Source organism: Chaetura pelagica, unplaced genomic scaffold, assembly GCF_000747805.2.
Source record: "Chaetura pelagica isolate M959 unplaced genomic scaffold, ChaPel_1.0 scaffold911, whole genome shotgun sequence".
In the NCBI taxonomy this organism is placed as follows: Eukaryota; Metazoa; Chordata; class Aves; order Apodiformes; family Apodidae; genus Chaetura; species Chaetura pelagica.
Genome location: NW_009952354.1, coordinates 70,712 through 86,023, shown reverse-complemented (window position 1 = coordinate 86,023; position 15,312 = coordinate 70,712). Strand labels below are relative to the sequence as shown.

Genomic DNA, 15,312 nt, shown 5'->3' with positions numbered 1-15,312 from the left:
ACTATTTTTGTTTTTGCTGTTTATTTCTTAGTGATGAGTAGACAGCCTGGAGAGGAGGTTCTTCCATCCTTAGAACCCTCTGCAAGTTTAAGTTTTGGGATGAATGCCTGGAATTCTTGCCTTGTCTCTGCCCTGTTCATGTAGCTTTCGAAGCAACACTTGTTACCACTGAGCTTTCTCCTTCAGGACACACTGTCTCTTGCTTTTGTTTTGTTGATGTCTCTTGTTAGGCTGTACCTTGGCAGCCTCTAAGACCTCCTTGGAAGGAGAGCATGCCCAGGCAGGTGCCAGCTGAGCTAGGGTGACAGTTCTCTTTGAGCAGATGAAATGATCCCTGTTTGTGCTGGAGGAGCTGCTTGCCCTGTGGTATAGAATCCCAGACTGGTTTGGGTTGGAAGGGACCTTAAAGATCATCCTGTCCCAACCCCCCTGCATGGGCAGGGACACCTCCCACCAGCCCAGGTTGATCCAAGCCCCATCCAGTGTTAAGATGCATAGATAAACTTCCATATGAGGAACAAAGGAGTAGATTGTGAGTTGTCAGCCTTGAGACCACTGGGGAGTGGGGTATGAATGAGGGCTTTAAAATCCTTGAGAAAGTCCACAGGGAAATGCTCTCCCTCTCTTCCAGTTCCCAACATGGGGCTACCCAGCAAGACCAGCTGGGACAGGAATGGAGCAGTGAGGCTGCAGTTGCCTTTCCACAGAGCTTACATAGGTTCAGAATGTGTCAGGTTCCTGGAGGACAACCTCTTGGGGTGCCAAATACAGCAAGACACCTTTTGTTTAGGAAATTCTGTAAAATGTTGGGCAAGGAAAGGATGTTCTTAGAAAGCCCAACTGTTTGCTCTGTCCTGTGCATCCACTGCTGGTGCCACTTCTGGAGACAATCTGGGCTAGATGGACATTTGCTTTCATATCTAGATCTGTTTTTTAATCTCTTGTTAATCACCTATATAGTTTTTGTGGGTTTTTTTGTTTGCTTGTTTTGGTTTTGCTTTTTTTTTTTTTCTCATAATATGAAGAAAAAACCCACCAGGCTTAATTGCTGATTATTTTCCAGTCCTTTCTCTACCAATGAGGAGCTGAAGAAGAGCTGTAGTTGTGTATCAGGAAGATGTCACTAAAGCAGATGGACATTTTATCTTCAAGAAAATACTAATAAAGGAATGAAAACCTTTAGTGATGTCAACATTCTTACCTTAAATAATTTGTTGGTTGGTTGGGGGGATTTTTGTGTGCTTGGTTTTTTCCTGCATTTCTGCTGGAGGAAACTTGTGGCTTGGCTGTTCTGTGCTTGACTGATATGTTCTTTGGTTTCTTTGAAGGTACATGGGAATAGGACTTTCAGCTCAAGGAGTCAACATGAACAGGCTTCCTGGTAAGTCAATGTCCAGATCTGGTTTGGCTTTCATTTGAAATAAAGAGCTTAATTTGTATCTATGAATTAGTGCATGTGTTTCTGTTAATCAAATGTCATGACTAGAAGGCCCTCTGGGCCTTTCAGGCTATTGAGTGTTATCCTAAACTGAGTTACTGGTGGTGTCCATGTAGCCATGAAGGTTTTGGCAAATACTAGAAATTAAGATTAAAGTAACAAGTAATGGGTGAGATCTTACTGCAAACTTTATTTGCTGCTAATTGTTAGGACAACTGGAGCATATGCACATTGGAGGGAGAATTAAGGTCCCAGGCCTTTATCCACTCAGAACTAGACCAAGGAAGGAGCAAGGCAGGACACTGCCAGTTTTCTCAAGTGATACTTGATTACAGAAAGGAAGAGAATGTCTGGATCAAGATGATATGGTGTCAACAGGTAGAGAAGTCTCAGTTTTCAGACTCCTCCTCTCTCTGCACTCCCTCCCAACCCAAGTGGGTTGGCTGCATGTAGAAGATGAAGCATGAGTTCAGTCCCATCATTTGTTCCCAGGGTTTTGAAGTGCTTGGTTGCTTAGAGGAGGAGTTGTTTGGAAAGATGGGTGGGATTGTCTTGCAGACTGCTGGTTGGATTATGTTTAACATGGGATTCTGCTGGGATTGTAACATGGATACACACGTGTATAAAACATAGTTGAACACTAACCTGAGATGATATGTACTGAATGCCATAGATGTGCTGTCCTGGCATTGAACAGCCAACAGAATTTCTTTAGAAACTAAAAATTAGCCAAACCACTTCTGATAAATGGCTTTAAAACCCAAGAGCTACATGACTGGTATTTTGTGGCCAGTTTGAATCCAAGTGTCTTTGTAGTCGTGCTTCTGGAGTGGATGTGATGAATGTGGAATTCTTTTATCTGGGTGAAATAAAACATGAAGAGAACTTGAGACATCACACAGCTCCTGCTTAGCAATGAATTGCTCAAATTGGATCCCATGAACCTCTTGTTTGTTTGATCATGTGCAGGTTATGGTGCCAAGAGTGGATTCTGCAGGCGTGGTTAGGTTGATCTCCCATCATCTGTGTAAAATGGACTGCATGGCTCTGTGTTCCAGCTCCATCATTATCTTCCTGGCTTTTGGGGAATGAGTCTGATTTATTTATATAGTCTATTGCTCAAGTAACTGAAGTGAGGAACATAGATCAGGCTTAACTGTTATCAGGTCCTTCACAGCACACAGCAAGTGAGAGCTCACAGAGGAGTGACAGACTTTGGAGTCTTGACTTGGCTTCACGTCAAAGTGTAATTTTAACTTTTTGTGACCTGAAACCCTGCCAGGTTTGTCTCCTTAGAGCCTTTCTAAGTCACTTCTGCTTGAGCAGATCAGTTTTCACTTGCTGTGCTGGCAGGGCTGTTGTGACTGCTATGAATGGCATGGGAGCCCAGAGCCTGGTGTGGGAGCCAGTGTTGGTCCCTTTTTTGATCCCACTTTCAGGGGCATCCTTGGCACCCTGTCAGCCCTGTTCAAAGAACAGTCTTGCTACTGGATTCTGTCTTTGGCTCCTTCCCCTCCCAGCACCCCCCTCACACCCACCCCCTGCCCCGAGAACAAACCCTTTGGCCAGATCCAGTTCCAAGTCAGGGCATTTGTGCTTGATGCCAAATTTATTTTGGCTTCAGCCCAGCTGGGTGCTGGGAGGGGAATGCTGAGCTTTCCCTGGAGGCTGGAAGTGAGGTTGGTTCCTTAAACCAACTCCCTCTGTGCTGGGAGCAGAGGCTACTTTTAAAAAGAGGGTTCTCTGGCCCTGTCCCCCTCAAGGTTTCTGTGGTTTCTGCTTTGACATTCAGGTCTGAAGTGATTGTGGGATTTTATTGAAGTGCCAAGTTTTGTGACCCTGACATCTCAATTATAATTATTTAAATTATTGTCTTTCAGTTTTTTAGAAGGCATTGAGAACCCTTCCTGAGAAATGTTCTGCTTTCAGCTTGTGGCTTTTCTGGCCATGTCTCCCTGCTTCTTTCCCCAGATACAGCTTTTTTCACCTGTGCTCTGCATTTTGGTATCTGGGGGTGAAATTACATGTTACAGCTGAACTGACCTAAGCCACTGTCATCAAAGGGGAGAAACCTTCCTCTCCCCCCACAATTCCTCTTCTTCCTCTGTGCAGACCCCTGGCTCTGGCACTTGTCACCTCCTCTGCCACACCAGGCATGAACCTGCCTGCTTTTCTGCTGTGTCAGGGTGGTGGCAGCTGGTTCCTTCAGAGCTCATAGAGCAATTCTCTTGTCTTGCTTAAATTATTATTGTTTAGCCCTGAATCCACTAAGTTTTTCTGATCCCAGCTGAAAATGTATTGGTGATTCACTCCAGGTTTCACCTGACCTTCATGAAACAGAAGGTATTGATGTTCCCATCTTTAATATCAAATCATAGAATGCTTTGGGTTGGAAGGGACCTTTAAAGGTCACCTCGTCCAACCCCCTTGCAGTGACTAGGGGTTTAACTAGATCAGGTTGCTTAAAGCCTCATGATGCCTGACCTTGAATGGCTCAGGGATGGGGCCTCCACCTCCTCTCTGGGCACCCTGGGCCAGTGTTTCACCATCCTCATGGGGTGGTGAAACAATTTCTTCCTAATGTTGAATCTAAATCTCCCCTGCTCTATTTTAAGACCATGTGGATGGGATGTGCATGCTGGAGAGGATTCTCCCCTGCCTGTGGTGTTCTGCATTGGCCCAAGGCCTTCATGCTGTTGAGAGATGGTGTTTCACTTGTTCTTGGAGGGCAACCCAGCAGGAGCACAGAGCCAGGCAGGAGGGGAGGAGGGAGGACTCCCTGCAGTAGCAGCAAGGTCTTTATTCAGCCCAAAATGTTGTGAAACCATAGCCCTGGCCATACCCTGCTCCAGGGTCTGAAACAGCCTAGATACCATCTGACCAATCACTTTTGGAGCCTTTGAACACCCTCTGGTTAATGACTGACTTGCCCTGCTGTGCCACACTGCCCTGTTGGAGGGAGGTGCCAGCTCTCTCACCATTGTTTGGTAGGAAACTGATTATTTTTCACCTTACTTTTCAAACAAACCCACACTGCTTGACTTTTCTTCCCTATCTGCCTGCTTCAGGCTGCGTGGGGAAAGAACAAGCTTTCAAATTCAGGAGTGTTTTCCAGAGTTGCATTTGTGTGCAGCAGCTTCAGCAGCAGGGCTGGGGCCTGGGCTGCATCAAAAGCAGCACAGCCAGCAGGGACAGGGAGGGGATAGTCCCCTCTGCTCTGGTGAGACCCCACCTGAAGAACTGGGTCCAGTTCTGGAGCCCCCAACATAAGAAGGACATGGAGCTCCTGGAGAGAGTCCAGAGGAGGCCACAGAGATTATCATCTAGATCCAACCTCCCTGCATGGGCAGGGACACCTCCCACAAGCCCAGGTTGCTCCAAGCCCCATCCAACCTGCCCTTCAACACTGCCAGGGATGGGGCAGCCACAGCTTCCCTGGGCAACCTGGGCCAGGCTCTCACCACCCTCACAGCAAAGAATTTCTTCCTCATGTCCAACCTCAATCTCCCTCTTCCACTTTTACTCCGTTGCCCCTTGCCATGAAACACTGATTGATGGTTTTGTTCAGCATGAATGAGGTGGCCAAGCACTTTCCCAAACATCCCAGGGTGAAGCACAAAAGCTCAGCTTTCCCTCTGCCTCCTCCATCCAAACCTGCAGGCTGTGTGTGTGCCCCAAAGCTGGTCTAATTAAAAAGAAAAGGAAATCAAAACACCTCCCTAAAAACCTGACCCAATGGCTGAAGTGGGTCTGAGGGCAAAAAGGCAGAAACTTCCTTTCTACAATCCTCATTTTCACATAAATTGCCATAAATAAAACATGGGATTAAGAAGAATCTAAGCTCAGAAGGTTATTCACCCCAATTCTGTGCTTCAGGAGCTGGTTTTGTTATTCTGCAGTTCTGTCCATGTCTGATAGAGTGTGTCAGGTCTGGCCATGTTTAAGGAGTGTCAGGTCAGACCTCACTGGAGATCCTGATCCCACCACTCTGCTGTCCCTCCTCAGCAGGTGTCATGCAGTGCACTCAAGATATCTGCCCAGCTCCTCCATGCTGTGCCAGCTCACCCAGTATCAGCTCCCAGCAGAAGGCCCATGTTTTAAAAAGTGACCCACCTTAGCAACTTGCATCCAGCTACATGCAAGATAACCTGATTAGGGGAGGCACAGCTAAGGAGCAGAGTGCAGCAGTGCAAGGGGCCAGGGCTTTGGCAGGGTAAAAAAGGGAAACTGCATGTGTTGCCAGGTGCACATAGTTATAAAAACTGTGTGAGTCCATCCCCATGATCTTTAAGGTCCCTTGCAACCCAAACCATTCTATGATTCCACAGCCCAGGCATTGCCACTACCAGCCCACAGCTGGTAGAATAGAATCCCAGGCTGGTTTGGGTTGGAAGGGACCTTAAAGGTCATCCAATCCCACCCCCTGCATGGGCAGGGACACCTCCCACCAGCCCAGGTTGCTCCAAGCCCCATCCAACCTGCCCTTCAACACTGCCAGGGAGGGGACAGCCACAACAATGAGTAGCTAATAGCCCTTCTGAGCTCAGCAGCTTCACAAACCTTCAGTCCCTCCATCATTTGGGCTACCAGGTGTTGGGCAAATCACAACAACCAAGCACATGCTCATCAGGGCTCAGTCATGACAATTGTTTTCAGTGCTTTACTGTGGCTGAATTAAATAAAGCTCAGTGATAAAGAAGAAAAATCAATCCAATTAAGTTCAATCTTTGCCTAATTGTTAAAAAGCAGAAGGTGCCCAGCCATCATTTTCAAACAACTTGAGAAAAGGCAGAGACAGATGAACTAGAGAGCTGCAGCCAGCCAAGCTGCTCCTGCATCCCAGTAAGATGCTCCTGCAGAATAAGTCTCCATGATCAGTGGTAACTTCATTGGAGGGAACACTTGGTCTTTAATGAAGCTGTGCAAAACCAATATTTGTTTTTACCAAAAATCATCTCAGAGCACTGTTACCCACAGGTTCAAGTTCCAACCTGCACCACCTGTGTGACCAACTGGGCCACAGAGCAGATCCCAGTTAATAACAGCCCCAAAACCAAGTGTTGCCCCCCACCCATTATTAAGAACCCAATTACATGATCCAGGTCAGACCCAGCCCCACAAACTGGTTTGCTGGGATAAATGAGAGGGCACCAGCAGCCTGAGCAAGTTTGTGGACAGAACTAGCTCAGCCAGCTGCAGGACTGCACAGTAACCCAAGTCCTGGTGGGGTTTCCTTAAGTACTTTTGGGGAAATGCACATCTGTTTATTCTTTATTAAAACAGTACATTTTCCTTACCCTGACATACAAAAATTAATCACAATCCTCTCTAATTTATGCAGATAAACAAGTGATATCTTTATGGGTACTACAGTTACCTAAATGCAAATAATGGGATGGTTTAGGTTGAAAGGGACCTCAGAGATCATCCAGTCCCACTCCCTGCATGGGCAGGGACACCTCCCACCAGCCCAGGTTGCTCCAAACCCCATCCAACCTGCCCTTCAGCACTGCCAGGGATGGGGCAGCCACAGCTTCCGTGGGCAACCTGGGCCAGGCTCTCACCATCCTCACAGCAAAGAATTTCTTCCCCATATCTCATCTAACATCAGCTTAAAATCATCCCCCCTTGTCCTCTCCCTCCCTGCCCTTGTCCCAAGTCCCTCCCCAGCTTTCTTGGAGCCCCTTCAGGCACTGGAAGCTGCTCTAAGGTCTCCCTGGAGCCTTCTCTTCTCCAGGCTGAACACCCCAACTTTCCCAGCCTGGCTCCAGAGCAGAGCTGCTCCAGCTCTTGGATCAGCTCCATGGCCACCTCTGGACTCTCTCCAGGAGTTCCATGTCCTTTGTGTGTTGGGGGCTCCTAAACAGGACCCAGTTAACTGCTCAGACACCATTGTGGGTGAGTAAGAACTGGTTGTTACTCGGGTACAACTGCCTTCTGCCTTTCCATGCTCTCATTTCTGTGCCCTGACTCTTCTGGAGATGGTTCTGCACCCTTTCTTCATGCAACATGTTCCCAGAAGTGTATAATACAGGTGTGCTGCAGTCTTTACATGGACCTTTCTGTCACCCAGCAGGTTGGGTTGGTTTTCTACCATGGGAGGACAGTTTCCGACATGGAGCAGGGACAGTGTTGCACAGGAGGGTTGTGGTTTGTCCTGTACCAACACCACAAGTTGCATCCCCAGCTGTAGCACAGATTAGGGACAATCCAGGCAATCCCAGTGCCAGTTTGAAGTGGACCAGCCATTCAGAGACAGCAGTTTGGCTGTCAGCAGTTGTCATCAGCACTGCTTGGCTTTCAGATTAAAAAAAATAATTCTTTCTAGTGGCTGTACCTGTTATTTGAGCCTCTCAGGTGAAAGGCAACATCAACTCAGAGCTGAATTTCAGTGCAACTCAAAGTGGTGGACAGCAGCTCTTTTTCCTGATGGATAAATGTGATTCCCTTTAGAAAACCCTGTTCCTTTGCCTTATTTGAGGTGGGAAGTATTTAAGGAACCTCAGTTTAGAATCTAGAAGTCTTTGTTGCAACGTGTTGCTTCTGGAATACTGTGTACAGCTCTGGTGCCTTCAGCACAAGAAAGATATGGAGCTGTTGGAGGGGGTTCAGAGAAGGGCCACCAAGATGATCCAAGGGCTGGGGCAGCTCTTCTCTGGAGCCAGGCTGGGAGAGTTCAGCCTGGAGAAGAGAAGGCTCCAGGGAGACCTTAGAGCAGCTTCCAGGGCCTGAAGGGGCTCCAGGAAAGCTGGGGAGGGACTTGGGACAAGGGCAGGGAGGGAGAGGACAAGGGGGAAGGGATTCAAACTGGAAGAGGGAGATTGAGGTGAGACATGAGGAGGAAATTGTTTGGTGTGAGGGTGGTGAGAGCCTGGCCCAGGTTGCCCAGGGAGGTTGTTGATGCTCCATCCCTAGCAGCTTTTAAGGCCAGGTTGGAGGAGGTTTTGTGTAACCTGATCTAGTGGTTCCCTGCTCATGGCAGGGGGATTGGAACTTGGTGATCTTTCAGGTCCCCATGGGAGGACAGTTTCCGACATGGAGCAGGGACAGTGTTGCACAGGAGGGTTGTGGTTTGTCCTGTACCAACACCACAAGTTGCATCCCCAGCTGTAGCACAGATTAGGGACAATCCAGGCAATCCCAGTGCCAGTTTGAAGTGGACCAGCCATTCAGAGACAGAAGTTTGGCTGTCAGCAGTTGTCATCAGCACTGCTTGGCTTTCAGATTAAAAAAAATAATTCTTTCTAGTGGCTGTACCTGTTATTTGAGCCTCTCAGGTGAAAGGCAACATCAACTCAGAGCTGAATTTCAGTGCAACTCAAAGTGGTGGACAGCAGCTCTTTTTCCTGATGGATAAATGTGATTCCCTTTAGAAAACCCTGTTCCTTTGCCTTATTTGAGGTGGGAAGTATTTAAGGAACCTCAGTTTAGAATCTAGAAGTCTTTGTTGCAACGTGTTGCTTCTGGAATACTGTGTACAGCTCTGGTGCCTTCAGCACAAGAAAGATATGGAGCTGTTGGAGGGGGTTCAGAGAAGGGCCACCAAGATGATCCAAGGGCTGGGGCAGCTCTTCTCTGGAGCCAGGCTGGGAGAGTTCAGCCTGGAGAAGAGAAGGCTCCAGGGAGACCTTAGAGCAGCTTCCAGGGCCTGAAGGGGCTCCAGGAAAGCTGGGGAGGGACTTGGGACAAGGGCAGGGAGGGAGAGGACAAGGGGGAAGGGATTCAAACTGGAAGAGGGAGATTGACGTGAGACATGAGGAGGAAATTGTTTGGTGTGAGGGTGGTGAGAGCCTGGCCCAGGTTGCCCAGGGAGGTTGTTGATGCTCCATCCCTAGCAGCTTTTAAGGCCAGGTTGGAGGAGGTTTTGTGTAACCTGATCTAGTGGTTCCCTGCTCATGGCAGGGGGATTGGAACTTGGTGATCTTTCAGGTCCCTTCCAACCTTCATGATTCTGTGATTCTATGGAAGACTCCTCTCTCCATAACATCTTGTGTTGATAAAAATGCTTTGTCTTCAGCATTTTCTTACCCCATTAAATACTATTTCAGGGATTATTTTTAGCAGGACCTGGGTGCTCCCTGCATGGTGAGCTCCAACACTGCTTTTGGTTGAGTCATCTAGCTGCCCTGCCTCAGTGTCTCTGTCCTGTGCTTTATGCCCATTACTTTGCTAGATAGTTCTGAATGTGTCTTAATATTTTAGAAAGGTGTTCTTGCCCATCAGCAAAAAGTTGGCCTAGAAATGAAAATATGAATTATTCAGGGTGATGAGATTTGAAGCCTGTGTATGTGTGATGTTTGCATCCAACTTGTTCTTTGCTCCTGCCACTAAATAGATAAAGGGCAAAACTCCTCATCTGGCTGGTTTTTTTCATCCCTGTTCTACATTGTTTTTTATCCCTGCTTTTCCCCCCACTCCCCCTGTGTGGTGTGTCAGGGACTAGAATAGACACAATAGTGGAGGGGTGACCTGATGGTGCTGGAGAGCTTGCTGAGCCTTTGTAGAGAAAACCAACCTCTTTTGGAGCTCTGCTTTTTAACCCCCTTGTGCTCTTTACAGGGCTAGAAATGGCTTGGAGCTTGTCCTGACCTCTCCACTGTAGGGAAGGCTGGATGATGTTCTGTCCTTGGCAGAAGATGAACCACAAAGCTTGGCAGTTAGGAGGGTTTGCCATCTCAAGAGGGTTTGCCATCTGGATGGCCAGGCCCAGAGAGCTGTGGTAAAGGGGGTCCAATCTAGTTGGGGTCGATCACCAGGGGTGTCCCTCAGGACTCAGGTTTGGGGCCAGTCTTGTTCAACATCTGTGTCAATGATCTGCATGAGGGGTTGAATGCACCCTCAGTCAGTTTGCAGAAGGCACTAGATTGGGTGGGAATGTCAATCTGCTCAAGGGTAGGAAGGCTTCTGCAGAGAGACCTTGACAGGCTGGATTGATGGGCCAAGGGCAGTTTTATGAAGGTTAACAAGGCCAAGTGCCAGGTCCTGCTCTTTGGTCACAACATCCCCAGGCAAAACTACAGGCTGGGGGAAGAGTGGCTGGAAAGTGCCCAGCAGAAAAGGACCTGGGGCTGCTGGTTCACAGCAGATGAACGTGAGCCAGGAGTGTGCCCAAGTGGCCAAGAAGGCCAAAGGCATCCTGGCCTGCATCAGGAATGGTGTGCCCCTGTGCTGGGCACTGCTGAGGCTGCACCTCGAGTACTGGGGTCAGTTCTGGGCCCCTCGCTACAGGAAGGATGTTGAGTTGCTGGAGCTTGTCCAGAGGAGCTACCAAGCTGGTGAAAGGTCTGGAGAATAAGTCCTGAGAGGAGAGGCTGAGGGAAGTGGGAGTGTTTAGTTTGAAGAAGAGGAGGCTGAGGGGAGACCACATTGCTCTCAACAACTGCCTGAAAGGAGGTTGCAGGGAGGTGGGAGTTGGGCTCTTCTCTCAAGTGAGTAATGACAAGACCAGAGGAAATGGCCTGAAGCTGCACCAGGGGAGGTTTAGGCTGGATATTAAAAGGAATTTCTTTACCCAAAGAGTGGTCAGGATGGAACAGCTGCCCAGGGAGGTGGTGGAGTCGCCATCCTTGGATGTATTCAAGAAATGTGTAGATGGAGAACTTCAGGGCAAGCTCTAGTGTCTGAAATTATAGGTTGTGTGTTTGTGGTGGGTTTTTGTTTGTTTGTTGTTTTTTGTTTGTTTTGTTTTGTTTTGTTTTGTTGGACTTGGTGATCTCAGAGGTCCTATCCAACCATGACTATTCTGTGATCTTTCTTCATGCCAGGAAGCAGGGTTTTTATCTTGATTACTGCATCCCATGGTGAGGTGCAGGCTAAACAATAGTGAAGTGCTTTCATTAACAAATCTGTGGGGCAGGTGGAACAGCCCATTCCTGTTGACAAGGAGCTGCCCATGTTGCAGCCATCCAGAGCCTTCTGGCTCTGTGTTCTCTCTTGATGAGTCAGTGGGTAGTCAATGGGTGTCATTTTATATAATGAAGTGTAGACTGTGGTTGGATGTTGTTTTGAAGCTGAGTTAATGTGCAGTAGGTGTCAAATAGCAGGAGTTGCTGATCTGGTCTAAAAATTGCCATTCCAGATCAATGTTGATAAAAAGAAAGGTTAACAGAAATCTGCTTTCTGCTGACAACCTGGTGGGTCAGGCAGTGCTTGGTAGCACCCACCTGCTGGATGTCCCCAACTCTTAATGTGTTTTTTTAGCTGTCTTGCTTGGAGTCTTTTTGATCTTTGGGTCACTCTGTCCTTTTGTTGCTGCTCTCTGTTAATATGAGAGATGCTGCCACTTCTTTTTTTTTTCCTGCTCTGGGTAGTTGTCACCTTGAAGTCCTTCTGCCACAAGGATTTGGCCTGAGCTTTGTCTCTTTTACAGTTGCAAGTGCAAACACTTTATTAAAGAACATGGAACAGCCTCTGAGCCAAACCTACAGCCAGGCCTGCCAATAGTCCTGCACTCTTTGATTAGCATCATCTGGTGTTGCTTTGTAGGGGCCAAACTGGCCTTGGATGAATCTCCTTGGTCTGCTGGGAGCTGGGGTGAGGAGGCCACTGCACAGCAGTTCCTCACCAGGGTGTGCCTAGTGGTGGGGAGCACTGCACTGATACTGTGTGGACAGTTCAGTGTGATACAGCAAAGTGTGAGATCTGAGCATGTCCAGTCCCTCCTTTTAGAAGTCTGACCTTCAGGAGATGAGGTGGTTTTATTTAACATGCACACATTGGTCCTGCAGTGCAGGGTTTGGACCAGTCCTGCTCTCAGAGTTTGGCCACTTTGCAGAAGAAAGAGAAGTTGTTAGGAGGAGGAAAGTGCACAGTTAGAAAGCTGGGGTGTTGGGACTTCTTCATTTCCTGGTGCCCTTAGGTGATTGGGTTTTGGGGACACTTTTTTTTTTTTTTCCTTGACACTTTCTGGGCAGATGTCCAGGCTCTTGAAGTTCTGCCAGGAAGCTGCTGTAATCTGCTCAGCACTCTGCTCCCTGCTCCTATTCCTGTCTTGCAGCTGGTGTTGTGACTATACCTAGACAGTTGTTCCATGCCAGGACCATGCCACCACCCCAAACCAGGTTGTTGTGGCCACTGAGCAGCTATTTTTGGAGGCAGATGATGGAAACAGAAAGATGTGTTGCACCATTAATAGCTGCTCTGATTCTGAATGTGGTTGGGTGAAGGAGAACAAAGGCACCTCCCTGCTCTCACCCAAGCAGCTGATGTTTGCACAACTTCCTACAGTTTGGCATAAATGCTGTAAAACTGAGCTCAGCTGAGATGCTGCAGCACTCCAAGTGCTTCTTGGGGCAAAAGGCTTTTCTTGGCCAGACATTCAGCTTCTGAGGCTGTGGAGCACAGGGGCTTGCTCAGCCTTCCCTGTTCCAGGGAATGCTGGTGTGCACCAAAAGCAGCTCTGCTGGCAGGACCAAGTCCACTGTGGGATGGTGGAGCAGCCAACAGGGGGTGGCTCTGCTTCTGCTGGGATCACTGCTTCTTCCCCAGAGTTATTTTCCCTGTCCACTCAGACACCAGATTGCCCTGTACAGGACATTGTAAAAGGAGCTGTGAGCACCAGCCTTCTCCCTGCACCACATCCATCTGTTCAGGCTGTGTTCAATGTCCTGTCCCCTCCAGTGACATCATGCTCTGCTGGTGCCAAAGATCCAGTGTTGGCTGAGGAGCAGCAGCACATGGGAATGGCCTGGTCTGCAGCCAGGACAGGGTCCAGCAGCCACTCTGGGCTCCAGCATCTCCCATTCCCCAAGCCCTGCACAAAGCAAAGTTTGTCCATCTGTTTCTGCTGAACTTTGGGTTCAATGAATCTTATTAAAATGATTTTGTTTGGTTTATTTCAGCGTGTTGACACAAGTTCTTGTCCCTCTCTGAGCAGTGTTTGCACACTACTTGCCCTGGCATGGGAAGCTGGGATGGCTGGAATGCTGCTGGCAAAATAGTGGACAAGATCTGAGAGGGGAGAAAAATGAAAAGTGTGTCAAAGTACAGAGAGAGGAAGTAGGTGCAGGTAAAATTTGGAAAGATGCAGATGCTGTAGAGCAGCCACTGGGACCGTGCTGAGGATGGAGCCTCCAAACCCCCACATTCCTTGGGTAGGACCAGAGGGAAACCCACTATTTACAAATCTCACTATAGATCCTTTCTGAGGAACCTCCATTTGATCTTCATATGGCCAAACACTGACATCACCAGCATCCCTCCTGTCTTTAGGTGTTGCAGGTTTGGCTATTGAGGTTCCCAGTGGGTTTGTGTTGTGGGCAAGGCCCTGCCCTTCACTGCAGCTCCTGCACCAGGGCTGCATTGCCTTGAACCCATGTGCTGAGCTGCCCTGGAACACGTTTCTCCCCTGGAATGTGTATGGGCAGGGAATGGTCCACATGTCAACGGTGAAGTCCCATCTAGCTGCTGTCTTTTGAAGCCTGGCAAGTGGCAGAGCAGGATGGATCTGAGGTGTCAGGCACAACCATCTTTTCCATGATGAGAGAGGTTTGCACATCTGTCCTTGGGCAGGGCAGCAGAGGAGAGCTCCGTACAGATCCCCGTGAATGTTGCCTTCCCACTTCTCCTGTGCCCACCAGCAAACCTGGTGTGTTTGAACCTTGGTGTGCAGGGGGATGTCATAATTCTTCTCCACACTTGGTGCAGAAGGAGCAATGGGCCAGCAAAGACGTGATGAAACTTTTACTGATGGTCATTCCCACCAGGGCATCCTGTGTCATGTTGCCTTGGTGGCCTGATGGTCCTTGCTTCCCAGGCTGAGCAGCATATTCAGGCCCTGGTGTTCTTTCATGTGTCATGTGCCATGATGCCCATTTTACCCAGTGCCTCCCAGAAGTTCTGTGGCACTCTGGAAAGGGGAAGTTCAAATACTGTGTTCTTTCCACAGCCCTAAGAGGTAAATGGTGTCCCAGCCCAGTTCTTCTACTTTCCTTTTGCTGTTGTGTGAGCCTGAGCCCAGATACAGATGTTGGGTCTCACCACAAGATCTGCCCAAAATGACAAGAGTAAAGCAGGGCTGACATGGAATGGGCAAAATGGGATTGACCAGGGATGGATGTAGGATGAGGGTGGGAGGCAACAGACCTCATCTGACTCCTGTGCTCACCCAGGAGTGAGCATTTATGACATGATCCTGTAACTGTGTCCTGAAGTAACTCAGGTCTTTTCTGGAGAACTTGGAGAACTAGGTGTGGGGAAGGCACCTGGGAAGTCTGCTTCAGGCCTCTCACTGAAGCACTGGTAGGTTTTGCAAAAAGAGAAGCTGTTGAGGAACCAGAGGCATGACCAGTATCTAAGGCACGGTTGTAATATCAGAGACCTGTTACTAGGTGGCGATAGTCAATTGGAAATGATGCAGGAAAGTCCCGAGTTTCCAGCAAGTGTCCTTGTTTCTGGAAAGAAGTTGGAGGATGTATCTGAAACCCACCTGTGATGAGTTACTCCCCTCTCTGGCCACCCAAGATCATGCCACTTTCAACAGGGAGGTGGTATTTAAATCAATAGGCCCAGATAACTTTGACCTAGAAGGATTAGAAGTGCTGATTGTTATTTTGAAGTCAAATCATTAGGAAATTGCAGAAGACTTGGCTGGAGTTGGCCACTGGTGGTGTGACCCGTGCTCCACTGCCCTTGTGTTTATTTGGGGCAGAATTTTAGAAATGCTGGTACCTTATTTGATGAATAAATAACTCAAGGTTAGACACATAATGAACATCACTCAGCTTGTGTTTCTACCAAGTACTGAAATGGATCAGGCTTGTTTTGCTAAGGTGACCATGATGATTTGATAAGGTTGGCAGATGTAAAACACTTGGTGCACAGTCGGGTCCAGATCCAGCACAACCCCAAGTTGGAGTTGAAAAACTTAGCTCTGA

At 48.3% G+C, this 15,312-nt stretch overlaps 1 protein-coding gene across 1 annotated transcript in view; it reads left to right on the top strand.

Moving 5' to 3' along the window:
• Positions 1-15,312, top strand: part of LOC104397827 (ran-binding protein 10-like) — a 95,172-nt gene that overhangs the window by 22,738 nt on the left and 57,122 nt on the right. The window contains exon 4 of the mRNA XM_010007839.1: positions 1,329-1,381. Coding sequence (XP_010006141.1) covers positions 1,329-1,381 — 53 coding nt within the window. The remainder of the gene's footprint in view (positions 1-1,328; positions 1,382-15,312) is intronic.